This window comes from Apus apus, chromosome 4 (genome assembly GCF_020740795.1).
Source record: "Apus apus isolate bApuApu2 chromosome 4, bApuApu2.pri.cur, whole genome shotgun sequence".
In the NCBI taxonomy this organism is placed as follows: domain Eukaryota; kingdom Metazoa; phylum Chordata; class Aves; order Apodiformes; family Apodidae; genus Apus; species Apus apus.
Window position 1 is genome coordinate 88,520,852 of NC_067285.1, and position 16,323 is coordinate 88,537,174.

General features: G+C 35.5%; 1 protein-coding gene across 3 annotated transcripts in view; it reads left to right on the top strand.

The window, feature by feature from the left end:
- The window catches only part of NFXL1 (nuclear transcription factor, X-box binding like 1), a 45,901-nt gene extending 30,067 nt beyond the window's left edge, over positions 1-15,834 (top strand). The window contains exons 19-22 of one of the 3 annotated variants that reach the window (XM_051617791.1): positions 6,451-6,555; positions 7,658-7,744; positions 11,099-11,152; positions 15,065-15,834. In XM_051617791.1, the coding sequence (XP_051473751.1) occupies positions 6,451-6,555; positions 7,658-7,744; positions 11,099-11,152; positions 15,065-15,238 (420 nt within the window). In that variant the 3' untranslated portion in view covers positions 15,239-15,834. The other 2 variants (XM_051617792.1, XM_051617793.1) reach the window with 2 other exon arrangements.
- The last annotated feature ends 489 nt before the right edge of the window (positions 15,835-16,323 follow it).

The window sequence follows — 16,323 nt, forward strand, 5'->3', positions numbered from 1 at the left end:
TGGAGAAGCTACCAAATTTTCATTAGTGACATCTTAGGCATGTATCAGGATTTGTCCTGTTGCAGACAATATTGCTGTAAGACATGAAGGATGGACCAAATTACTTCTTTTCACTTCTAGTGCTGTTATGTGCTGGTTGTGTGCTTTCAGAAAACCATGCATTATTCATTGTTGTATCTTTGTTCTTAAGTTAGCATTAGTTGTGGTGAGCATGAAAGACTTTTCTTCACTCCATTTCCCACTGTAGGGTTAGAAAATTTATGAAGTGGAGAACAGGAATAAACAGGAATATTTTGTAAAGTGTTTTCCCTGCTAAACTCTCCAGAATTTCTGAGAATTTCTCCTTTCCCACAGTGAAAATGGTTGTACTAAAGAAAATATTTTATCCCATAAACACTATTTTGTTGTTCTGGTTTCCCTTCTACTGCGTAGCTCAGTCTCTGTCTTACACGGTATTTAGCTGGCACTCATAAATAATTTGATTCAACCCATTCTGCTTCCCTGAGTCCATTCAGTTCCCTTATGCTGCATTACCTGTAATATCCTCTAGTCTGAGATTTGTCTTTTTACTTCATCTGTTGTAATTCTGAATTCTGCCTCAACCTCATAAACATAGGTTCAAACTTTTATTTCATTGTTTTGCAGTGTCAGAAGCATCAGGTTTGAATCCTTGTCTTATTAGAAAACTTTGTTTTGAGTAAATGCAAAAATTCACAAATTGCTGCTTGTTTCCCAAAGAGAGGATTGTGTTGTCCCCAGCAGGAAGGCTGTGCTGTGTGCTGACTTTTTTCTGATTTTTGCCCTTGTACATGCCTTTCTGATGTTTTTTTTTTTTTTTTTCTGTAAATGAATGTACCTGTCACAGTTTTCTCATCTGGATGTCTGAAAGCTCTCTTCCTGGCAGGGGAACACTTTTGGATTTTATTGCATTGTCCATTTACCCCTTAATTTTGTCCTTTTGTTTCCCTCTCTGTTACTTTGGTTTTATTTGCTCCAAGAATTGCTCCTCTTTATTTTCAAGAGTGCTTATGATTTCTTAACATGAACTAAGTGTTCCTGTACTTCAGCTTCTTTTTTTTTTTTTTCTTTCTTTTTTTTTTTTTTTTTTTTCTTTCTTTTTTTTCCATATCTCATCCTTGACTTTCATTAATGTAACTTGTGATTTTTCTGGACATATTCCCAAGACTCAGTCTGGGATTTAAAATCCATCTAGTAGTGGTCCTGGATTCTAGCTTGCAGTTCAGAATTGCCCTGTTCTACAGATGGTATCTTTTTTACTTATTTCAGTGGGACATGAAAGAAAGCTTAGTACACTTTTTTATAAAGCCTTTATTTAACTCTAAAATTCTGATTCCTGTAGATGTGTTGAAGAATGAGGTTTGATGCATCTTCTGCTACCCAGAGAATCTTTTAGTGTAAAAGGTGATGTTGACATAATGATGTAAAAATGCATGTTCTTCCCTTCCTGTGATTCTAGCTCATTTTCACAAACATGAAGGTATTAGTGCCGTCATTCCTTCAGGTAGTTCATACCTTTCGTGTTGCAGTTCATCCTACTTTCCTCAGATCCTATTTTGGTAACTTCATAGGTACTGTATGGGTTTTTTACCATTTTTGATCTAAAAAAATTGTTCCGGTTTCTCTGAATATTGAGCAGTGCTTAGGGGTATTTGGTCTGTCTTACAGGTATACAGTATTTCTCTGCAACTTTGGGAAAATGAGCTAGCTATATCATAATACAAATTGTACTGATGATTCTCTTTTAAATAAATAATTGATAAACACAATTTGAAGGAGCAGCCTTAACAGACATCACTCTGCCACTACCACCTCTGACACCCCTCCCCAGCAATTATAGGTCAAGCCCATTGAGGGGACCTCATGATAAGAACTTAAAAACTTGGCCAAAAAATAAGATGTATAAGACTCCCAAATTTAGGACATTTAAAGTTTACCAATCAAATATGTCTGCTCAAATCTAAATTGGAAATGTTTTGCCTGTAGTCCTGACAGCCTCAAGTAAATGTCAAATTGGTGTTTTATGAGAATTTTCGTATTTGTTGTCAGAAGTTGACCTTGGGTCAATAGCAAAACTCAGTGAAATTGCTAAAAATCAGTGTGCACTGTAACTCCACCAAGCCTAGCATAGAGCAACTTAAATCCAACAGAATACAGTATTTCTCTGAAGTCTTAGTTTTAAGATGTTTTACTTTTTTTGTTAATGGTAATTGTGATAGATCAATTATATTGTCTGTATTTTGTATTGTGTTGTATTTTTTAAAAAATACAACAGGAACATGAAAGATCTTAAAAGATTTTATGCTTTTGTTTTGGCTATGGCAGTATAAAACTATAAAAATTACTTCTAGTGTTATACAGGATAACTCATATTTCCTTTCTGCTTTAGGGAGAAGCAAAATCTTTGATATTGCCACAGCTGTCAGATGAGAAGCTTTAATTAAAAAGCTCTTTCTCGTGTTTGGTAGCAATTATAAAATATCCCGTTGAAGGAAATTTATCTTTTTTTTTAATCAAGGGTGATTAAATTCATATGATCATGTTTGCAGATGTTTTGGGACAATGCTTAAATGGAAGGCTTAAGAGTCTAGCAGTTTTTGTTGTTTAAGTATTCATATCAGTATTTGTGGATATGTTTTTAACACTTTATCTGGTGTAATTAGTATTTTTTGACACAATAAACCATACTTTGAACTTTTAGTATGCACTCTGCTACTGTCTTGATGTGAAATATGGGATGTGATATATATTTATTTTAACATGATAGTGCAGTAGAGACTGTAATAAATTTTAAGAGTGTGTATATTTTTTTTAATAAATAAATTTTAGTTGCAGAATGCTTAATTAATTCTCTTAAACACACCTTGAAAATGTACATAGGTTGCAAAAAATTATTTTTAAAAGCAAATGCACAGCTTTGGTCCATAATGAGAGGATTTTCCTCAATGTCTGGCTTAAGCAATGGAGATTTTTATAAGAACTATGAAACCAGAGCCACCCTTTAAACTGAAGAATTTGCCCCTTTGGAAGTGCTAAACTTACCTTTTGTACTTAGGTTTTGGGGTTGCTGCTCAGAAGTGCTGTTTTCTTTATTAACAGGTTATTTTGTTTATTATCAGGTGTGTATTAACCAGTTGAGTTTATTAGCTTCTGATGGACATTAGTTAAGCCTCCATAAGCATTAATGGGTTTTATCATCATCAGACATAATGTTAAGATTTTAATGCATTACTTATGGGGAAAATACTTGTAGGAATTTTTTTTGCTTTGTTTTCAGACCTGTGGATTAAATCCCTTTCTTTTGAAGGCCTTGCCATGTCAAACATAAAGCCTCTTCATTTTGGCCTTTAGACCACAAGATATTGACAGGAGATCTTGTGTGGTGAAAAAGATCTAAAGGGGGCACACGCTTTCAATTTTAACACCAGGTAGCTCTGTGTGGACACCTAAGTGATTCTGTGACACTTAGAAACGAGCAAAAAAAATTCCTTTCCCACTACTTTTATTTAACCAACAGAAGCAACAATAGGATTGCATTTGTTTTCTGAGATCATTGGGAAATAAACATGTAAAATTGTGTTTCAGAATTGGATTAAACATATTTCTGTGCTATGCAAAGTGTGCTTTAATGGTGCATAATATAAGGATCTCATGGCAGTAGAACCTGGAGGTTGAGATGAGGGCTCCTGTCTTGAATTCACATCTCTGACATGTCAGTTATAAGACTGTAAATATGCTTAATTAGTGTGGAAGAGTAAGCTGGAGGTGATAGTTCAAGCTATGGATTGTTCTGGCCACCATGGGATGTCTTATGGGTGAGACTGGATTGTGTTAGTAGGTATGGTGCTCTTGTGTAGGGAGCCAGGAAATTGGTTTTGCAAAGATTGTGATCCCTGGTGAGCAGGTTAAACTGTTGGACTCTGTGGTCCTGCCTGGTAGTCTGACCTCAGCAGCACACATGGCTATGGTTTCTTACCTCATCTTTTCAAAATGAGGCAAAATGCAAGATAGCTTTGCTGATTATCAGTGATGATCAGTTGTGACTGAACAAACCTAAATTCCTTTTTTGATAAGATGACCAATTTATGGGGTTTTTTTCCCTCCAAATAAAGCAAATGGCTTAAATATGCTACAAGTCTTCAGCAGAGCAATCAAGTCAGTGTCATTTAGAGAATATCTTGTTCAGATACAGAAAAGAGTTAATACAAGGATGAAGGTGGGCTAAAGGAACCAACCATATGTATTTTACTACTTTTAACCACCCCCCAAAAAACCCCAAACAAACAACAAAACAAACCCCATAACAAAATGAAATTCAAAACAACAACAATAAAACTAAATGGAAAGATGGAGCAAGGCATATGAGCAATAAGGAAAGGATTGACACTGGACCTTGCATTCTTTTTAGTAATGACCTTGGCACCAAAACCCACAAACTTTCATTAGAAAATTCCACTGGAGTGTTGTTAATATAGAACAATTGAGGAAATGCATCTGCAGAACACATTTATTTGGGGCACATTACTAAATACAGAAAAAAGCAGACCATGCATTTGAAGGCTAATAATAAGCTCCCAGGAAACACTAGGAATTCTTATTGTCACAGCATGATTAGCTGGAGAGAAATGCAAATGAGAGCTGAAGATGTATTGGGGAACATATTCTATGAAGTTGCAATTAGGATGTATAAAGCCCTTCCTGCTGAGATGTCATTTAAAATATTACATGCAGTTCTGGCTACCATATTCAAGAAACATTAATTTAAGCTCGTTGAAAGTCAATGAAGGAAACAGTATGAGAATAAAGAGCCTTTTATGAAAGGACAGTAGAGAAGTATTTCAATATGAGGATAAGAACTAAGGGGTTTAGACTGACTAGAACAAATGTAGGAAATAAAAAAAAAAGCTCTTGAATCTTGTAGTCAGTTCCTGGAACAGCCTCCTTAGTGTAACAGTAGAAAGGGGACAGAATGGAGACTATTTTCAGAGAAAGATTCTTCCAGTCCTAGAGGAGGTGCCTGCCTTTAGGACTGTTCACTTGGACTGAACTTGGTGGACTTAGAGATTCCTTCTAGTCCTGTGTGAAATGTGTTGAAACAGCAACTAAAAACATGATCCTAAACCACAAAGTGTCTTTCAGAGTAGATAGTAGTTTGCGACTGTCACAGACATGAAAAGTATGTGTGTCTATTCCATAATTTTTACTTGAAAAGTTTTGCATTCTGTTTAGGTATGTGTTTCATTGAGACTAGCTCAGAGATTGAGATAGTTAAAAGACCTTTAAGATCATCAAGTTCCAGTGGACTTCTGAGAATCCAAGTTAACTAATCAACAGGAAGTGTATATACCTGGGTTTTATAATAATTTATGTAGTATTCTCATTCTTGTGGATTAAGTCATGTATTATGTACACATTTTCAATTTTTAATAAATGTGGAAAAAAACAACTTTAAATTGTATGTCTTTACAGCTTTACAACTTTTCCAGGTTGTGTTAATCCCTTGATAACAGGGAAGATACGAAATTTCACTTTAGTAAAGAGCACTATCCAATGCCATTTTTAATAGTTTGGGAATTTAAAGCTATCTCTATAAATAAGTCAAGTGGATGTCTTATGTGAGGGACCACCTTCAGTTATTAATACTGTTGGGTTATATAATTGAAAAGGGAAGATTTCTTATGTGTATATTTTCAGAAAGTTAAAAAATATGTTAGCTTTCTTGTAATTTATATCTAATATAGTGCTGGGAGCACTGATATATTCCTAAGAGTCAGCATATGCAAATTAGTATCTCAGTTCCTAACACAGTAATTGAATTATATTTTCATTATGAATGTTAAAAATTGCACTGGCAGTAAAAAAAGTATGTCTCACAGATGTCAGAAATAGGATAATCTGCCAAATGCAGAAATGTAGGATTTGGTGAAATTATTTCATGCATAGTAAGAATACTGGTGACCTATATTTGACTTTTGCATAGTTCAAAAGATTTTTGCATGCAACATTTTCTTTTGTTGTATTTTTGCTTCTGATTCTCCCCTCTTTCTTTTTTTGATCTACAAGTTGTTATTGTACATTTAATTTCAGTTTTCAGTTTCTTTTTACCTTATCTACTCGTATTCCCCCAAATTAAGATAGCTAGGGCAATCATTGAATAAGTTACTGTGGAGATGACTATTCTTGAAACATTTGAAAGGAGAATTTGGTTTTTAATCAAACTGTCCTAGCAAAAGATAAATTGTTTTACAGGAACTCAAAGATGATAGATAACCAGCAAATGTTTGGCAAAAATAAAAATCAACTATTTCACAAGTGGAAAGACTGATAAGCTGAATGAGTTTTCTGTTAAGCCACCATGTCTGAAATAAAATCAGTCCATAGATTCTTTGTCATTTTACAACCGTTTATTTTGTTTGGTTTTTTCCTTCATAGCTGCCCTGTGGTCACCGGTGTAAAGAGATTTGCCATTCAGGTCACTGTCCTCTGAACTGCAGCCAGAAGGTTAAACTCCGATGTCTGTGTAAGAGACTGAAAAAGGTAAATTTCTAAGATGCAATTTTGAGAATGATGTGTTTTCTTCATTCCTAGGCCTGTATGGATGGATTGTCTCTGGTGTGGGTTAGAATAGGTCCAGTTACTCTAGTAGGGCTGTAGCAGTTCACGTCAGCTGAAAATCTGGGCTGCAATATTAAAAGATTTTTCTTAAGATATTGAGGAAGTTTGTAATTACTTAAGTTGAAACATGCACAGATGTTGTGAATCCCTAACTAATGTAATCAGCTACGGTTCTCTGCAATCCTAAAAGTAAGTACAGGCATCAGCAGCCTTAGCTTCCAACAAAGGTAAGGGACAAAGTGATATGTAGCAGGTTTATGATAGCTATATAGTGTTATTGGGAGACAAAAAGAGACAGAGAACTTTTCTTTCTGAGAACAGAAAGTCATGTGAAGTCGTGGCAAAGAACAATGACTTAATGAAAAAAAAAATCATTATCTGGCTCAGTTAAAAGGTGCTTAGATTACTTTTATGGACCCAGTTAAATTCTGAGCCTTCCAAACAGGCTGCAGTTCCCCAGAGTTTTTGACTTCTCCACGAAATGTCTTGCAGGTGGGGTGTTCAGCAGGAGAAAGGACATGTACAGAACAAGTGCTTCAAATTTAACAGTCTCTGCTTACAGATAACCACCTTTCTCTTTTTTCTTCAATATTAGGGGAAGGGAAGGAAGTGTGAGTGAGAATTATCTTTTCCCCATGATCAGACTTTGCCCTGTAATCTCAGCCAAATAAGAGAATATATATTAAATTACTGAGACTCTGAATGCTAGCTCTTTCTGCCAGTTCAGAAGGTTATCTTACTTTGTTTTAAGAAAATAAGTGAGAAAAGAGAAGAGGAGAAATCAAACTGGACTATTTAATCTATTCCTGCTTTCATCTTAGCTTATCAGAAGGAAGAAAAAGAGAAAATGGCAATTGAATACAGAATTACAGGTTAAACTAATGTTTAATCATTACCTTTATTTTCTGTATCCAATGTTTTACTAAATAAGAGTGCTTTCTAATAATTTTCATAAAGAAGTGGACATTGTAACTAAAATTTATATAGGGAAATTATTGTAAAAGACTTAAATTATACTTCATAGGAAATACAGTGCAGCAAGATACAAGAAGGCCAAGTTTCACTGGAATGTGATGCACTGTGCAAGGAAATGAAACGGAAAGCATCTGAGGTAATGTATCTGTTGTAGCTATAGTTTCTTCTTTGTGCTTCAAGAAGAGTAGGAAAAAATTAGCACTATTTTTCAAGATGATACCAGCACAAAATATGACATTGGTAGATGGGTTGTTTAATAGCAGCTACTTTTTTGGACTTTTATTTGGCTTAGTGGGGAGAATTACAGTGTTTGTAGACATTGTTAGTTAACTCTGTGAAATATAATGTTAAAACAACATTCTGTTATTTTCCTAGTTTTTCTTTTAAAAAATTTATTAGAACTAATTCTTTCCTCTTCTGCTGAGAACAAGTGATGATAAAATTGTCATTGCTGATGATTAGTGTTGTAGGATTAGTCAGGCCACTTCACAGGGCATCTTCACTTCTTTCCAGTGAAGGCTTTGCAAACATTGAATGCTCAACTTAGCCAGCATGAGGAGTGTTATCCTGTCACACTGTATTAGTTACCCTCTACCAGAAGAAGAGAGAGTTTTCAGCAATTGCAGTATACTTTTTAGCCTGCTTTACAAATATTTCTTCCTAGTTCTGCTGGTTTATGAAGTAAAGAAATGGCTGCATGCTGTCACCCAGAGAGACAGAATATCAACATTGCTCTTATAAGCCTTTTATAAAAACATAAACAAACAGAATTGATGCATAACTTGCTTGGTTTTTATCAGGAGTTAGTTGTAATAAGTGTACAACCCAAAAAGACAATGGGTAAAGCTGACTTTTGTCAGCTTCTGCTCAGATTTTCAGGATTGATTGACAAGTTCTAACAAGTACCACACAGACAAAATCCTCCAACTTTGGAAGCAGATCAAATGCTAAGACTATTGAGATGAATCCCGACCATAACAAGAAGTTCTGGTAAGAGTGTGAAGATAAGTTCATAGGGCATGGAGTGCAGTAAAGCAAGGTGAATTCTCAAACACTGCATGAGCGGGGACACAGCAGCATGTCTCAGTGTGGTGTCAGCTGCTGTGTTATGTCAGCGGTTAGGAGTTCCAGTTTCTCACCCCTGACATTGTAATCCACAGGGAGGAATTGTCTAATGCAATGAGCAAATGACTACAAGTTTCTACTGTAAGCAATGCCTAGACATGCTGTGTGGCATAACCCAACTATGTGTACCTTCCTCAGAGAGGAACATGGATTTGTTTTGGATATTTTATATAATGTTATAAAATTCTATTTAAATCCTTACTAAGCTCCTTTTTGTAGTCTGTGTTGACTTGTAAATGATAATCACTAGAATGATCTCCTATTTTATGCACTTGACAAAAGTAGCTTATTATGTGAAGTACTAGTTAGTGGAAAAAGCCTGTTTAAAAGCTGCAGACATTTACAAAGATAATTTTTTTGAATAGTTGCAAAACAACCACCAATTTCCAAAACCAAAAAGTGTGTTAACTCTTAATAAACTCTTTGTGTACAGCAGCCAGCAAGTATGCATTTCTGAGGAAAAGAGCGTGGCTTTTACTGTACATTTAAAAATAAAAAGTTGTAGAAATTATTTTCCATACTGTAATTATAGTAATTAAGCTTTCCTCTACCTATGTATGTTATACCTGTCCTGTGTGTCTTATACAACTATGACCACACCAGTGTAAACATAAGCTCTTCTGTTGCTTCTTTCCACATTTGTGGGTCACTTTTTCTGCTGGAGCTGAAGTTCTGCCGTTAGATGGCAGTGAAATACCAGGAGGCCAGTTGTGCAGTTTTTTACACACCAGACTGCGATTTCAGATGTGCATGGCTGAAAAGGGCTTTTATATGCTTTTCTAAAGAGACACTCTGCCATTGTCTCTAGATTAATGAAATTCTCAGTAATGCTTTTATTTGATATATGGTTGAGTGATTTAAAAAGTTGTCTGAAAACCTGCAAATAGGACGGTTCTGTTTACCCAGTACTCTGCACTCGGTTTGAGATAGTGTGGTAAAGCATGGGCTGGTGTGTTTTCTCCTTAGTCGTCAAGAGCTCTTGGATTGCAAATTGTTTGGAACAAATTCCACCTTTGCAAACCATATTTGGTAAATTACTGCCACTGTTAGTATGCAAATCATCCAGTTACTAGGATCAAGACTGTTTTTCTTTTCAAAATATTTATCAGATTTTACATCTAACTTTTCTAAGGTAGTGATTCGGTGGCTGCAATGCTAAAGGTCCAAGAAATACCTACAAGAAGGCAGACACACACATACTTCCCCAGCATACTCTTCCTGTGTCTGCTATTACTGTAGTGATCTCTGACTATGGGAGTTTTAGAGATCGAGCTGGTGTCTTTCCATTTAATGGTCTTTGTTGGATTTGTCTCCTGTTAGCATGCCTAATTGTTTTTTCAGTCGACATCAACTTTTGGCATCTATAAACATCCTGTAGCACTCAATTTCTAGAGGTAGCCAAATGTACTATGTAGGAGTAGAATATGTCCCTCTGTTATGAACCAGCCTTCTGGTAATTTAATTTTATGCCTTTGTTTTTGTATTACGAAAAGTGTTTGGCTTCAGGATTTTGTGCTCTGTTAGTCACCTGATGAATCCTAGTTATGCATCTCCTTAGATGGAAGCCACTCCATCCTGTTGTCTCTTGTGTATATTAAGGCTTTACATTATTTTGTTATTGCAGGACAAAAACTGAATGCAGGAGCTAAGATTCAAGTGCACCATGTGCACTTACCGTGTTTACATATCAACATTTTTTCTTTATCATTCTTCATAATTTCTAACATTTAATTGGCTTTCCTGAGCACTACAAAACACTTCCATAGAATTACCAGTTGTAACTCCCGTGACTTTCTGATGGTGGAGTGTTTTTAATTACATTTGGTTTGCATTACACCAAGAGCCTTAAAGCAGTTTGGTTATGCGTTATCTGATATATATCCTGTTCAGTACAAATATAAAGGTTTCCTTTTTCTTTAGTAGTCAGGGAATATTCAGAAGTACTTGGAATGAAATATGTACATTATATACATATGTAGGAATTACCTGTATGTGTAAAGTGTACTGAAATGAGGCTAAAGTTGCTGAAAACTTAGAATAACTGTCTTTAGGAATTTTCTTCATTGTTAGTGAACAAACTCATCTTTTTAGATTTTATATTTGCTGGTTGAGCTTGTCAAGTTGAAGTCAGAAGTTCGGTTTATAACCTTGTCACATCCGTTATATGTTTCATGTTATCCAAATGTGAGATGATGCAGCTTTTTCTGAGAATATTTTGTAATATGAGTAAGTTAAGACCTCACTTCATGGAAGTTTTAATGACTTTTGCAGAAGAACCATTCTATAGGAGTAATTATGACTCCATAAGGAAATAGGTTTAGCTGCCATTTACAACAGTTGCTCATCACTTTGTATGTCTGGGCAGATAAAAGAGGCAGAAGCCAAAGCTGCTATTGAAGAAGAGAAACGAAGACAACAGGTATCAGTGTTTATTCTTCCTCCCCACCTTATTCTTGTTAGTAAATAGTTTAATTTACATGCAACTAAAGATGTAGAGTTTGTAATGTGGTATGCACAGTCATTCCTATCAGCTGTTATCTTACTCCAGGATTTTTGCTGTGAATGGTTTAAGATTAAGAGCCCACATGTTTTTCCCAAGCTATTTTCATAATTATATGTAAAATTATAATTAATAAGTTTAATCTTGCATTACTATAACTGTACAATATAGTTTATTTTAAAAATACTAAGTACTTGTGATTTGAATTGAACACTTTATAGTGCATAAACCCCACGGAATTGCTGAATAACCTCTATAAAGAATTAAATACTGGGTGAAGCTTCCCTCCTTCCTCCCATCATGCAAGACTGAGGAAGCCTAAATGAATATTTGTATTTTAAAGTCAGAGGGGGGAAAAAACATGCATTTACTGTAATTGCTGTTGTTGGTGAACGTATGTTGTCAGCATTGTAATCCAAGAAGCTTCTGTGCCAGCTGCTTGGAGACACTAATGCTAATCGTATTTCGGGCAATAACCGTATGCTTGGTTGGTGGAGATGGCTAGGTCAGGTCTGTCCTCTGGAGGCTACAGCCCTTATGCACTGCTTCCATTGGCTCATGCATGTACACCTCTGCCTAAGTATTTGACACCAAACCATATTCTGAGTCCAGTGTGTGCTTTCTGACTCACCTTTTACTTGGTTTTCACAACAGTTACCTGTTAGGTGAGACTTGTGTTTTCACAAGCATGTCACACTCCGTTCTTATCACAGAGCACTGGCTCCCTCCCTACTTGAAAGGAGGCATGGAAGGCTTCTCCTCCTGTACCATTCTTCCAATCTTATTAGGACAGTTTCTCAGTGGGTCACAACTTCTGTTATGCATACTTTGATTAATTGTCTGAAGACTTTATTAAAGCATTATGTCTAGCAACTAATGCTTTAGCAAGGCCTGTGTCGATTAATACTTCATTAAATCCTTCATATACAAACTAGTTAGTGCTCTAGTAAGTCTGCACATTTATATTTTGGTATTTCCTATATTTGGTAGCAGCTTCTGCTAATAGCATTTACAGATGGAATCACTTGTTTCTCAGTAGAAGGCAGATGGCTCAGTTAGGCTTCTCATCATGGTCCTAGCAGCCAAACTTTCCCTCTGCTTTTAATTCAGAGGCACCATGTGAGGCCAGGATTTTTACAATAGCTAGAGGTGGAAAAAAGAATGGTGCTTTTGATTATTTAACAATTCAGACCAAGCTCTTTCTCTGTCCCACTTCACTGTAAAATAATTGGTTACATTTTCGAGCTAACTGGTAATAGTCAAGAGTTTCAGTACTGAAAGTCAAGGTCTCAAACCCAAATTCTCATGTAACAAGTTGTATGAAAGATTTTGTTTCTTTTTTTTTTACTTTGGAAAAAAATGTTTTAATGGCTCCTTAGAAGTTACAAAAGTCAAGTGTGCTTTCCACCCCATAAAATGTAGATCCTGCAATTTCAGGATATACATCTTGTGTCTGCATAGTCATCATTATTTGCATTCATTCAGCTGCATTTTCTCATGGGGCTGCACCTCTTTCACTGCAAGAAGAATATAGAGAATAACATATAAAGGAGCAAAATCTAGTACCCGAGCAACACTAAACTAGACATTATCTATCATCAGATTGTTTTGAGTATAGTTTAAACAAATGCATTTCATTCTACATTTCATGTGTCTATACACAAAGAAGTTAGGTTCTTATCTATCTATCTATCTATCTATCTATCTATCTATCTATTCTGAATAAAAATCTTCAGTTTGCTTAGCTTGAAAAATTAAGGTTGTTTGAATACTGGGCACTACCATTACATTATTGTTCCGAGGTCACTGAGGTGACACTGTGGGAACAGTTATATAAAATCCATAGGTAGCTTTTCAAGGATAGTGATGGCTTCTTTCTCATATTCTTCTATTCTCATATTCTCCCCATGAACCTTTTTTCATTCTGTATTTTGTTTTTCTGACGTATTTATTTTTAGCTGGGTTTTTATAAAGATCACTAGAAAAGCAATTCTGTACCTGTTATATAATTGTTCAAGCCCTATATTTTAATTCAGATTACTGCAATTAATGGAGCACTCTGCTTTTAAAGCTTACAGATCACAAGTATATAATAACTACAGAAGCCCCAAATTTTATTGAGTGTCTGTGTAAAATGAAATACTGCCATATTATCTATAAAACCTTAAAAAAACCTCTGCACTTGCCTCCAGATTTTTGATTTTTTTAGAACTGTTTAATTAAAATACTTTGCTTTTCTAAAGGACCATTAGCTAGTTCAAAGGAATCTTGTTTCAAATAGCAGGATGTGGAACTTTGTCTGAACTTTTACTCTGTATCATCAGAGAAGTGCCTACAGTATCTGCTTTTATTAGCTACAAAGGATTAGACATCAACATGGGTTCTTTTCTCCTGCTGAGAGTGGTATCTGGCATAAGAAGGGAAGTAAGATCTGCTTTGTGAAACTGACAAATAAATGCTGTCAGTGGAGGAAGAACAGACATCAGGCAATCTTGAGCTCCGAGGGAAGGTTATATTTACTGGATCACTTTGTTGCCCATTTCCCAAAACAGTCTTATTCTTGTCTCTTTAATGCACCTGCCTTCTTGTCTTACTCCCTGTTCCTGGCAGCACTGCGGTACTAGTCATATAGATTTATTTCCTATCATGTCCAGGCTTTTGTCTCTGCTCACTGTCCACATTTCCTCTTCTTCAACTCCATCTTGCCCCTTTTGCCCAGGCAGTTCCAGCTTGCTGTACTCTGCTGCTCCCACCTCTCTTCTCTCTGTCAGTTTGTCTATTTTTGCTCCTCCCTAGCACCTTGTCCCATGCTTTCTCTGGTAGCTTACAACTCTACCCAAAACCCCAGATAATGATTGGTCCTTTTCTGGCTTTAGTCTGTTTCAAAGCTCCTTTAGAGCATCTTTTCTGAATTTCCTAGCAATTAAATGGCTCCTCATTGGAATCTCATCCCAGTCTTTCTTTCTTCTAGGCTGCCCAGTTCCAATTTGATTTTAGCTTTGTACCCTAAAATTAGTTTTATCTGTAATCTCTTGATATCCTTTCAAAAGCATGTGTAGGAGGGGGATGAAAAACAGGCATCAGAGGATCCTACTGTTAGTTCCAGGCATCATCCTGACCTGCTGTTCTGGGTGGAAGCTTGGTATTCTTATTTTTTCAGTTGCTTTACTTCAGTTTTTGGCCATTTTTGCTCCATTTTTGTGCCTTTTTTTTTGAAGGATACTATGTACATAGTACAGTCATATAGAAGTCATGAAGTGTTAAGTTAAAACATATAACAAATAGAATCTTTTTGCACATCTCTAAGGTTATAGCTATTAATCTAAAATGTAGCTGAGCATGCAAAATACAAAGAATGGGGAGAAGGATTTTTATTCCTATTTTTATTAATTTCTTTTTACCAGAGACGAAATCATTATTATGGGAGGGAGGTTTTTCAGAATTTCAGCCTGTGCTCTTGTGTATGTTTTTGTAATAGCTTAAATACTTGCAAGTGCTTTTCTTTGATAGGAAAATAATGTATTTTAAACAAATTTCATAGAAATAACAAACTTGTTCTGGCTTGTCATATTCAGCCTGAGTTAAAAATCTAATATAAAACTTCAGTTGGTTGCATTTTGTGGTGTTTTTTAGGAGAAAAATAAGCAATGGTTTAATACTTGGAAGCAAACACGTAGTGCTACCATCTCATGAGTAAGAGATGTATTAACTTCTGTTGGCTACTGGTTATTTTTATAAAAGGGTTTTTGGAAATGTTATTTTAAATCTGCATATTCCCTTGTTTTTTAATTTTGACACAAATGTCAACTACATCTGGTTTCCTTTATCTAGGCTGAACTGGAAGCTTTTGAAAACAGATTAAAAGGGCGAAGAAAGAATAAGAGAAGAAAGGACGAAGTAGAAGTTGAACAATCATCATGGCAAAAATATAAGAACCTCATTATGCTGCCAGTGTTTGGAGTTGCTGTTGTGATGGTTGCATGGCTCATGGTCTACAATGACTGAAACAACTCAATATTTAATATACTTCCATTGGGCTTTCGGTAGCTATTATTCCTGTAATGTTAGTCTGCGTGTTACAGAACTTAATAGGCATAGATTATGTACATATATTGTTTGCCAAGAAAAGTGCAGAGGAGGGAAGAAATGTCTCCTTTTATGTTACTACCTTCATGGCACAAAACTGAATGCAGACACTGAAGGTAATAGTAGATGTTAGTCTACACTAAAGTGCTGATGTAATTTGTCTGACTGAGATCTGTTAACATCTTTTCTGTTAATATATTGTGTTACTTTTCCTTGTCTCTGTTTCATTATATTAAGAATAGCTTAGTATAAAATGCTTTATTGAATATTTGTTTCCTGTAAAATCAATGTAGTGGCTTATTGAAGATTAGTATTCTTATGCTAGTCTTTATGTCGTATCACAATTATTTCTGTGTTTTGTGTTAGTTTAATTATGACAACTAACAGGGAACTACAGAGCATTTAGACTTGAATATTCCGACACCTCATGTCAGAACTTTGTTCAGAGAAAGGAAATGTGAACTAACTTTCAAGTCAACTGTATCACAAACAATAAAATGAGCCCCTTTACAGACTTCGGGGTTTGGCTTTTTTGTTGTTCCTTCCACCATGTTTCTCAAAACCAAACCAATTGAAACTTCATTTAGTGGACAGATGTGTATGCTGAACATGGATGTGAAGTAGTTCAGTGTACAGGGATGTGCTCTCATCACTGCCTGTCACTAACAGCTGAAAAACAATTTGAAATTGACCTTAGAGCACCAGTTGTCTGTTTTGTATAGATAAATGTCATATTTGGGTATCTGCATAGGTAATAGCATAGCATAACAATACAATGACATGTTGTTCTGAAGCCATCTAAATTATGCTTGCTAATAATGTATAGTTTGTCTAGCTAATCTTTGAAGTGTTTAAGATTTTTCTTACTGAAAGTTTAGATTACCTTGCTTTGGAATATCAGTGTTGGTTGGTAGAACTGAGAGGTTCTTCAAGATTATTAGAAAAGATAAGTTGTCTCAGCTTAGGGGATGCAAGTTAAATTTGGGGGTGGGGGAAATCAGGAA